The sequence below is a fragment of the Chiloscyllium punctatum genome, chromosome 37 (assembly GCF_047496795.1).
Source record: "Chiloscyllium punctatum isolate Juve2018m chromosome 37, sChiPun1.3, whole genome shotgun sequence".
NCBI classification, from domain to species: Eukaryota; Metazoa; Chordata; class Chondrichthyes; order Orectolobiformes; family Hemiscylliidae; genus Chiloscyllium; species Chiloscyllium punctatum.
The window spans coordinates 53480275-53491826 of record NC_092775.1 but is presented as its reverse complement, the minus strand read 5'-3'; the positions used below and the strand labels follow the sequence as shown (position 1 = coordinate 53491826).

General features: G+C 42.6%; 1 protein-coding gene across 1 annotated transcript; it reads right to left on the bottom strand.

Annotated features, from left to right (window-relative positions):
- Positions 1 to 5678: 5678 nt before the first annotated feature.
- On the bottom strand, positions 5679 to 11171 carry atp5f1e (ATP synthase F1 subunit epsilon). Its single transcript, XM_072556839.1, has 3 exons — positions 11064 to 11171; positions 9505 to 9628; positions 5679 to 5815 (listed from the first exon to the last, which is right to left on the bottom strand). Exons 1-2 carry the CDS (start codon positions 11093 to 11095, stop codon positions 9508 to 9510), a joined length of 153 nt encoding a protein of 50 aa, XP_072412940.1. The 5' UTR covers positions 11096 to 11171; the 3' UTR covers positions 5679 to 5815; positions 9505 to 9507.
- Positions 11172 to 11552: the final 381 nt, after the last annotated feature.

Sequence of the window (11552 nt, the reverse complement as noted above, 5' to 3'; positions counted from 1 at the left end):
ATTAACCGAATAATCAATTATCCAAACGAAAAAATGTCCACCCATCTTGTTCAGACAATCGAGGTTCCTTTGGCAATGGACTTTAAGTGGTGGCGGGTGAGAATGTTGACAATTCAAGTGAAGCGGGGAGGTGATGAGGTTTGGGTATGCCACTCTCCTTCATTAGATCTCCTTCCCAACTCCAGAAGCAAGAGCTTCAGTCTGCTCTTTTCAAAACTGACCAACAGTAACAATGAGAGAATTGCACAGTAACATCTGTGTTGCTGCAGCAAAATCAACATTTCCAGGAGACAGTTGTGGAAGCATGAGATGGAATAACTTCTCAGGTGATAGAATTCCTGAAACACTGCTCCCAAAGCAGAGCATTCCAGACTGGGAGTTCACCTCTGCGACTTGGACATGTTTGCAGTTAGTAAGTCTGACAAAACACATTTACCCAAATTTCCAAACCACCACTCCCCTGCCCAGCACATAAAGTTCTGAACTCTAATTAATGTGTAGACTTTCACACAGAAAACAGTGTAAATGCTAACATTTTCTACTGACTCAGGAGAGCTTGTGGCTAGATTAGACAGGTTTATTTAGTAAATCATATTGAAGGGGAATGTTTTGTTGTGAAATTATAATTCCTCCAACACTATAATAAGGTATAGTGAGAGAGTCAGAGATGTACAGCACGGAAACAGACCTTTCAGTCCAACTCGTCCATGCTGACCAAATATCCTAACCTAACCTAGTCCCTTTTGCAAGCACTTGGCCCATATCCCTCAATACTTCCTATTCATATAACCATCTAGATGCCTTTTAAATGTTGCAATTATACCAACCTCCACCACTTCCTCTGGCAGCTCCTTCCATACACACACCACCCTTTGCATGAAAAAGTTGCTCCTTAGGATCCTTCTAAATTTTTCCCTCCTCACCCTAAGCCTGTACCCTCTAGTTCTGGACTCCCCCAACCCAGGGAAATGACCTTGTCTATTTACCCTATCCATGTCTCTCATGATTTTATAAACTTCCATTAGATCACCCCTCATCCTCCGACGCTCCAGGGAAAACAGCCCCAGCCTGTTCAGCCTCTCTCTATAGCTCAAATCCTCCAACTCTGGCAACATCCTTGTAAATCTTTTCTGAAGGCTTTAAAGTTTCACAACATCCTTCCAAAGGAGGGAGACCAAAATTGCACACAATATTCCAAAAGTGACCTAACCAATGTCCTGTACAACCTCAACATGACCTCCCAATTCCTATATTCAATGTTCTGAACAATAAAAGAAAGCACAGCAAATGCCTTCTTCAGTATCCTGTCTACCTGTGACTCCACTTTCAAGGAGATATTAACCTATACTCCAAGGTTTATGTTCAGCAACACTCCCTAGGACCTTACCATTAAACCCATAAGTCATGTTTTGATGTGCCTTTCCAAAATGCAGCACCTCACATTTACTTAAACTCTATCTGCGACTCCTCAGCCCATTGGCCCATCTGATCAAGATCCCATTGTAATCTGAGGTAACCTTCTTCGCTGTCCACTACACCTCCAATTTTGGTGTCATCTGCAAACTTGCTAACTACACCTCCTAAGTTCACATCCAAATCATTTATATAAATGATAAAAAGCAGTGAACCTAGCACCGAACCTTGTGGCACACCACTGGTCACAGGCCTCTAATGTGAAAGGCAACCCTCCACCACCACCCTCTGTGTTCTACCTTTGAGCCAGTTCTGTATCTAAACGGCTACTTGTCCCTGTATTCCATGAGGTCTAACATTGCTAACCAGTCTACCATGAGGAACCTTGTCAAACATCTTACTGAAGTCCATATAGATCACTTCCATCGCTTTGTCCTCATCAACCCTTTTTGTAACGTTTTCACAAAATTCTATCAAATTGAGCCAATAACATTGATACCTTTAACAAGAAGCTAATCAAAGACAAAGGCGTTGAAGGACATGCTGTTAGACCAAACTAGGTAGCGGGAAGCCCTTGTGGAGCATAAACCCCAGCCTAGACCAGTTGGGCTGAATAGCCTGTTTCTGTGCTGAAAACTGTTGTACGTAACTGAACAATATGTGACATTTAAATCATTACTTTTGCAAATTGCTGACTGTTAATTTGGGATTGTGTATTGCTTCACATTGTGTGACTGCTTGTGATCTATGTTATCTAGATACAGCTTGTTTAAAATATCTATAAATATTTCGTAACTTCAGTTTTTTTCTGTACAAACAAAGCAGTCAAAAGCTGTTACCTTGTCTACTCAACCAGTAAAGCTCATTTGAATAAAGTCCTGTTCTTAATGAGCATTATATAGTTATAGTTATCAGCTCTTTGTGATGGTTTCTGTTAGTGTTGCCCTGCATTGATTGTGTCAGGTGTAGAGTAAACCTCAACACAAAACATATTATTGGTAACTATAAAGCACAGTACACTGCCAAATACAACACAACAGCCTCAGTACCTCAGTGTCAGAAACCATTATTGCATCTCTTTGGATACATCAGCCCAGCTAAATTAATTATTTGTTAAAGCAAAATACTGCAGATGCTGCAAATCTAAAACAAACTCAAGAGAATGTTGGAGAAACTCAGCAAGTCTGACAGCATTTGTGGAGTGAAAAAAATGAGTTAATGTTTTGAGTCCAGTATGACTCAAGAGGTTACATATTCTTCATGTTCTTTGGGCATTTGTGTGGCATGATTTGTTGTCGCCTCCAATCAACCCAAGCTCAAATGTTATCCAAACCTTGCAAAATAAAGACACGGTATGCTTCAGTAACTGAGGAGTTGTAAATCATCAGCGAACATCCCCCACGTCTGACCTTATGGCAGATGGAAGGTCATTGATGAAACAGCTGAAGATGGTTGAGTTTAGACACTCTCCAAAGGAACTCCCACAGAGATGTCCAGGAGCTGACGTGATATACCTCCAACAACAACTGTCTTTCTAATATGCCATGTATGATTCCAATCAGCAATGAGTTTTCCCCATATCCTCATAACTCCAGTTTTACTAAGGCTTCTAAATGTCACTCTGTCACATACTGCCTTGATGTCAATGGCAGTCACTCTCAACTCTTTCATCCATGTTTGAACCAAGACTGTAATGAGGTCGGGAGCAGAGTGATCCTGGTGGAACCCAAACTGGGCGTCGCTGAGCAAGTAATTGTTGAGCAGATGCTGCTTGCAATACTGTTGATATAATTTTCTATCGCTTTACTGGTGGATAGGTAGGTAATTGGATGATTTTGATTTGTCCTGCTTTGTGTCCAAAGACAATACCTGGGCAAATTTCCACATTGCCAGGTAGATGTCAGTGTTGTAACTGTACTGGGTCAGCATGGGTAAGGGAATCGGCAAGTTCTGGAGCACAAATCTTCAGTACTATTGGCAGAATGCTGTCATGGCCCAGTATCCAGTGCCTCCAATGGTTTCTTGATACCGTTTCATAGTAATACAAGCAGGAATATGCCATTTGGCCCCATCAAGCCTGCTTCACCATTCATTAAGACCATGGCTGATCCATCCATCGTCTCAGCTCATCCTACCTGCATTCTCCCCATAACCCTTCCATGCAAAAATCCATCCAACTGTGTCTTAAATATATATACACAATGAAGTTACCCCCACTGCTTTCTTGGGCAAAGAATTCCATACATTCACTACTCTCTGGAAAAAGCAGCTCTTCCTCATCTCTGTCCTAAAGCTACTCCCTCTGAGGCCATATCCCTAGGCCTGGTCTCCCCCACCAACAGAAACAACTTGCCTGCCTCTATCTCATCTATCCCTTCCGTAATTTTATAAACTCTAGCAAGTACAGTTCCAGGTGGCTTAACCTTTCTTCATAATGTAACCCCTTCATCTCCAAAAATCAACTTGGTGAAGCACCTCTGCACCAACTCTGAAGCCAGTACATCCTTCCTCAGTAAGGAGACCAGAACTGTGCACAATACGCCAGGTATGACCTCACCAACACCTTGCACAATTGCAGACCACATTAAGCAGCTGGAGCTGGATGAACTCAATCATTTGGGAGGCTGAGGAACTGATGAGTTACAGGAAGGTAGTCACACCTAGGTTATGAGATGAAGGTAGCTAGGTGACCATCAGGACAGAGAAAGGGGATCAGCAGTCAGTGCAGTGATCCCCTGCAGCCATTCCCTTCAATAACAAATTGACAGTTTTGGATACTGTTCAGGGCACGACCTATCAGGGGAAAGCCACAGCGGTCAGGCCTCTGCCATGGAGTCTGGCTGTGTGTGTTTGGGGGTGGGGGAGGCAGAAAGAGGACGATTGGTTAGGAGGGCAGGCAGAAGATTCTGTGGTCACGAACGAGACACACAGGTGGTACGTTCACATGGATGGTATGTTGCCTCCTGGGTGCCAAGGTCAGGGATGTCTCAGATTGAGTCTATGACATTCTGAAAGGTGAGCAGCCAAAGTCATGGTACACATTAGTACCAATGACATAGCTAGGAAAAGGGATGAGGGCATTGAAGAGTGAATTTAGGCAGTTAGTAAGGAAGCTAAAAAGGACTACAAGGGTAATAATGTCTGGGTTTCTATCTGTGCCACATGCTCGTGAGGGCAATAATATGAAGAGATGACAGACAAATGCGTGACATAAGGGTTGGTGCAGGGGGCAGGGTTTCAGATTTGTGGATCATTGGGTTCTCTTCTGGAGAAGGTATGACCTGTACAAAAGGAGTGAACTCAAGGGGGACCAACATCCTTGCCAACAGGTTTGCAAGAGCTGATGGGGACACTCTAAACTAGGTTGGCAGGGGGTGGGAACCAGACATCAGGTCAGAAGCAGCAGCAGTTGGTGTAAAGATAGATGCAATGAGCAGAGAGACTGTGAGGAAGGATAATACAAAATGGCAAGAGGATGGGAGTCCCAACAGAATGAAGCAATGTAGAGACCAGAGCAAAAGTTAAAGAAAAACGTAAAATCGAGCAACAGAATCATGCAAAAGACAAGGAAATTGCTAGATTCTAAAGGAATAATGAGTATAAGAGCACTTTATCTGAATGCTTGTAGTATTTGAAACAAAGTCAATGAACTTGTTGTGCAAATCAGTACAAAGGGATATGATTTAGTTGCCGTTAGAGAAATGTGGTTGCAAGGTGGTGATAACTGCACTGGTTTTGTAGGTTCTTTACAATGACTGGGATAGAACCCATACTCCTAGAGCAATAGCCCGGTCTTTTGCATTACCAATTTAGTGATATTAACACTGAATGAGCATCCCTGAGATAATAATGGAGGCTGGATGTCTGAATATATTCAAGGCTGTATTAGGCAGATTTTGGATCTACAAGGGAGTTCAGATTTATTGGATGCAAGAACACAGAAATAATGCCGAAAACATACTGAAAGGGCTGAAGGGACAGTGATTAACATTAAGCATGGACTATCAGTCTTTTGTTTGCAATACAACTTCAGTTTGGGATACAATTCCTCTCCACCCTCCCAGCCATTGTAAAGAACATACAGAACCACTGCTGTCCCATGACACAGTCGCATAGTGATTGTGAATGAATCACAGAGGACATTATCTTTCAATACGTGTGAAAGAGGAAGGAGGAGGAATTAATGACATTTCTCAAGGTATAATATCCTCAGGTTTCAGACAGATGACAAATAAATCCCATTGTCTAAAAAAATCAAATACATGATCATTTAAATATATTTTTATTTAATACTTGGTAAGTTTTACAGATACGGTCTTCAAATGGGTTCGCAGTTCCATTCAGGCTGCTGGGTCAAAGAGTTCTCATTTAGAAGTTCAGGTCTGTGGATGTTGCTCAGATCCTAGGGTAGATATAAGACAATTAGCAGTTGACGTGAGGTGTTCAAAAATAATTTATCAAGGTTCTTTCCTGTAAAATCATGGGTTGCTAAGAACAATGGCAACTGAAGACAGAAACATTTAAATGCAACAAATGAGGAAGCAATTGTAAACATAGAACAATACAGCACAGGAACAGGCCCTTCAGCCCACGTCTGTTCTGACCATGACTCCATTCTAAATTAATCCCGTCTGCTTGCACATGATCTTATCCCTCCATTCTCTGCTTGTTCATGTGTCTATCTAAATGTCTCTTAAAAAGTTGCTATTATTTCTGCTTCTACCACCTCCCCTGCAGCATATTTCTGTCACCTACTACTTCCCTGTTTAAAGAAATTGCCTCATATCTCCTTTAAACTTACCACTCTCACTTTAAACCTATGCCCCCTAGTAATCAACATTTCCACCCTGGGAAAACGACTCACTAACCAGCCTAAACATACCTTGTAATTTCATAAATTTCTATCAGGTTGCCCCTCAGCCTCCAATGCTCTAGTGAAAACAACCCATGTTTGTCCAACCGCCCCTTATAGCTAATACACTCCAATCCAGGCAACATCCTGGTGAATCTCTTTTGCACCCTCTCCAAAGCCTCCACATCCTTCCTATTGTATGGGGACCAGAACTGCACACAATACTCCAAATATGGACTAACTGATTTGATTTATTATAGTTACATGTACTTAAGTACATGAGAAAAACTTTTCGCAAGTACTGCAGGGAAATCATAGTAAGCAAGGACATACAGATCATGGGGTGCTTACACACAGTGAGACAGACAAGGTTACAACTGCACAGAAGGTGCACAAAGCAAGATCAACAGTATTTGTAGTCAGAGAGGTCCATTCAGCAATCTATGAACAGGGAACAAGCTGTTCTTGAACCTGTTAGTACGTGTTCAAGCTTCTATAACTGCTGCTTGACAGAAGTAATTAGGCAGGAACTAAAGTCTCATTCAACTGCAACAACTTGTCAACCTTTACACTCAATGCCCCGATCAATGAATGCAGGTATGCTGTACAACCTATCACCTTTTACACTTACGTTGCCAGTTTCAGGGAGCTATGGACTTGCACCCCAACTATTAAAGCACCTCTCAGTGCTCCAGGGGTTCTACCATTTACTGTACAAGTTCCCTCTTGCATTTGACCTCCTGAAATGCATCACCTCACTTGTCCAAATTAGACTCCATCTGCTGTTTCTCCACCCAACTTTCTACATCCTTTGACAACCTTCCTCACTATCCACAGCTCCATTAGTTTTCATGTCATCTGCAAACTAACTACTCAGGCCACTTAACCTTTTCATCCAAATCATTTATCTATATTACGGACATCAGAAGTCCCAGCACTGATACTGTGGGACACTACTGGTCTTTGACCTCCAGTCAAAAAAAACTCTAACTGCCCTCTGCCTTCTATGACCATGCCAATTTAGTATCCAACTTACAATGGATCTCATGTGACTTCATCTTCTGGACCTACTAACCATGAGGGACCTTGTCAATACTGCAGATTGGGATATACACAGTGGTGTTTCAATAGGAATGTTGTGAATACAACGGTAATGCCCTGACTTCTGAGCCAAGAGACTTGCTCCACAGGTGTGCAAGACAACTCTAAACAGACAGATTTAAAATATCTACAGTGGCATTCCACACAGGGACCAATTTTACATATAAGCATATTAATAATGCAAACTGCTATACATTTGATATGAAACTGGGAATTTGGTAAGTAATGAGGAAAATAGTAAATACTTCAGAAGGATATAGATTGGTGAAATAAGCATATATATGGGAAAACAAGTTCAATTCAGGGGGTATAAACAGACATTTGGATCTGAAGAATGTACTATTTAGTTTAAATAGCTGCTTCTCAATATTACTGTGGCGCAGGTACAGAGACTTCTGGGGGAAAATGAACAATGAAGCTGGAAAAACAATTGAAAAGATTGTTTAATAAAGTTTTGTTAAAAGAGTCAAAGTTCTCGTTATCCACATAAAATACTGGTTAAGCTTCTGCTGGAGTATTATATCAATTCCCGCAGACTTTAGGATGGCCCAAGGGTACTGAAGAGATTTATAAGAATGGTATCCAAGATGGTGATTTTCAGTTTAGAAAGAAAGACTGAGGTTGTTCTCCTTAAGAGGATGTTTGAGTGCAGAGATTCTTTTTAAATTTCACATGTGGGATTTGGGTGTTGCTGCTGGGCCAGCATTTACTGCCCATTCTAAGTAGCCTTTGGAAGTCGTGGTTGACAGTTTCAGATGAATAGAATTGTTTGTACTGATAGATAGATCAGTAACCAAATGATAAATTGACAGATGATTGGCAAAACAAGTTTTTTTAAAATGCTGCAGCAAGTTGTTGAGAACTAGAATACAAAGCTAGAAGGGTAACAGAAGATTCAATAGTAACATTTATGAAAGAATTGAATGCAAACCTGAAGCAAAAATATTTACAGGACTACAGGGGAAAGAGAAGGGTATTGATTGCATCATCACTACAGTCACTAGGAAATATGCAGCCTTTCTGCTGGGGTGTTACCATTTGTACTAAAACCCTCAGTGACTCAAGTGTTCATGGTAACCTCTGATATGGATGTTCCGAGGTTTACTTCCTGGTCTGTCAAGTTAGCTAATCTGACAATTACAACTGTTCTGTCTCAGAATGGTCAGAAAATTGCAGTACTTAGTGGTGAAGTGGATCTCAGCAAGGCTGATTTGCATGATTCACAAGAGTGCTGCAGTCACTCAACACTGAAGAGCAGTACTGTCTCTTCGGGCAAGATCTTAGATGCACAGTTAACCTTTCAGCTTCATAACTGAAATGAAACCACTTGTTTGTTTGATAAGAGCACCACATTAGATACAGCTGAGGATTAATGAAACAGTTGTTATTATTAATAATTAACAACCAGCTGATGATACCAATATCTACCATATATTGTGATTTTTTAAGCTTTTAATACAAATTCGCTATTTAATTTTATTACTTTGATACAGCTCAAAATCCACATTTTTAGTAGAAGCAACACACTTCTTGTTAAACTCCTCATAAGAATGGTAATAGGGGACAGTGGATTGTTTTAACATTTCAAAAGGGAGCTCAACACTGACGCGGCTCAATACTCTAGTACAGTGACTCAGTGGTTTGCACTGCTGCCTCAGCACCAGGGACCAGGTTCAATTCCAGCCTTGTGCGACTGTGTCGTGTCGACACGGGTTTCCTCCCACCGTCCAAAGATGTGCAGGTTAGATGGACTGGCTACGTTAAATTGCCATAGTATCTAGGGACGTGCAGGATAGGTGGATTAGCAGGATTACAGGGATGCTCTTCAGAGAGTCTGTGGGGACTCGATTAGCCGAATGTCCTGCTTCCACATTGTGGTGATTCTATTCAATTCTAGATCTACTGGCTTGAGCACGGCTGAGGGTTAGAGCAGATTGCTCACATGGAGAAAATGACAAATGATGGGCCAAATGAAAGGTTTCTGACTGCAATATTGTTTGGTGCAAATGTTTTTGTAAACAAGGTGTATTTCTACAGGTAAGTTCAGGCTCAGCATTTTGCTTCCAAGAAAAAAAAATGCCACATTCAGTGAATTTCACCATCCCAAAAACAGGAGATCACCACAGTACAGTACTTACACTTTACTGTTTCGGCTTATTGACTTTGACATTTACATCTGCTGCTTTCTTGGCCTCTGCTTGGTACTGGGGTTTCAAAGCAGCTCTCACAGCTTGTGCACAGATTCGAGAGTACTGGATGTAACTGGAGGAGGCAAGATAATAAAAACCATCGTTGAGATTTTGATTGAACCATGATGAAACAATTAGATTACAGAAATGCTCAGCTTAAAAGCAAACCCCAGTACTCCCAAGCTATGGTCTTGTCCATCTCAGACAAAAAGTTAAATTCTACTGGAATAATGGAGAAAAGTCAGGCCTAAATTGTACCCAGGCAGAAAATATACAAGAACAATTGATTCACATTTCATTTTCTGATTACTTTCACAAGATTACAAAAGGTACAACTATTGTCTTCAAAACAAAAAAAGTCATGGTTTTCATATGATGCAAAGATGTCAGACTAGGGTGGGCAGTTAGAAATCATATTATGCTAGATTATAGTCCAAGAGTTTTATTTGAAATCACAAGCTTTCAGAGCATTGTTCCTTCATCAGGTGAGGCCTAATCATTAACAACTTGACAGTAGCTGCATTTGAGTCAAAAAGTATGGTGTTCGAAAAGCACAGCCAGTCAGGCAGCATCTGAGAAGCAGAAGAATTGACATTCGAGCATAAGCTCTTAATCACATCACTGGTTAATAGTTTATGCTCAAAACATTGTCTCTCCTGCTTATCAGGTGCTCCCTAACTGGCTGTGCTTTTCCAGCACCACACTTTTTGACTCAGATTTCCAGCATCTGCCATCCTCACGTTTTCCTCGTAGTGGATTTGGATCAATACAGCCAGAGCAAGTTGTATTTATTCAAAAATCTCAAGCATCTCTATCTGCTAAAAATGTTAATCATGTGGAATCTGTAAAGGAACAAAACGTCCCAAATTATTTAAAAAATATTAAACAACACGTGATTCAGTATTGGCATATGGTGCAGAATTCAGAGAAGCGCTCAAAGCTAGGTCAAGGACAATATTCCTCATTCCTGAAGAAGGGCTGATGCCCGAAACGTCGATTCTCCTGCTCCTTTGATGCTGCCTGATCTGCTGCACTTTTCCAGCTCAAGGACAGTTTTCTCCTGCAGACACCACAGGTCTGAACAATAGTTATCAATATCCTAGAATAGACTTAATACGACCTGCACAGATTAACTGCAATTGTTTACAGCTTATCCCAATGATACCGAAAGGTGCTGCCCCCTCAGGGTGTAACCTGCTCTGATCACAGCTTGATACCGGGTCATTGCCGCACTCCCGGGCCCGGGTTCACCGATACCGCCCGCATTGACCTCTAGCCCAGAACACAACCGCAGTTATAGTTACAGCCCGAGCCCCCCGGCCCCGGGCCCGGGCCGCAGTTACAGCCCGAGCCCCCCGGGTCCGGGTCCGGGTCCGGGCCCGGGCCGCAGTTACAGCCCGAGCCCCCCGGGCCCGGGCCCGGGCCGCAGTTACAGCCCGAGCCCCCCGGGTCCGGGCCGCAGTAACAGCTCGAGCCCCGAGCCCCGGGCCCCGGCCCCGCGGTCATACCTCAGGCCCGCCTGCCTCCAGAACGCCACCATCTTGCCCAGATCCCGGTCTCCGCTACAGACAAGATGGCGCCGCGCGTCCAGCCAATGAACCGCAGGGGGCGCTCGGCTCGACCAATCACAGAGCGACAGCTATGGACCAATCACGGAACAGTGTCTCCAGCAGCTGTAGAATCTGCTCCAATCAGAGTATAGGCTCTGACCTTTGACCCATTCCCACCCCAGCCCTAAACCCTGACCTTGACCCTTGTATTGAATTTATTGTCACGTGTACCGAGGAAGAGTGAGAAGCTTTGTCTTGCCAGCACAGAGTTAATAATAGGGAAACAGGGGCAGGAGCAAAACACAGGGACAGGTGGATGTGAACAGTTTGTGAGTCCATTCAGAATCCTAACAACAACAGGGTAGAAACTGTTAACTAAACCGGCTGGTGTGGGTGTTCAGGCTTCTCTACCTTCTCCCCAATGGTAGAGGTTGTAGAAAAACATTA

Coding starts and splice junctions, on each gene's coding strand:
- atp5f1e (XM_072556839.1), bottom strand. CDS start 11,095: ATGGTGGCGTTCTGGAGGCAGGCGGGCCTGAG. Junction 9,629..11,063: donor TGGAGGCAGGCGGGCCTGAG/GTATGACCGCGG, acceptor TGCCTCCTCCAG/TTACATCCAGTACTCTCGAA.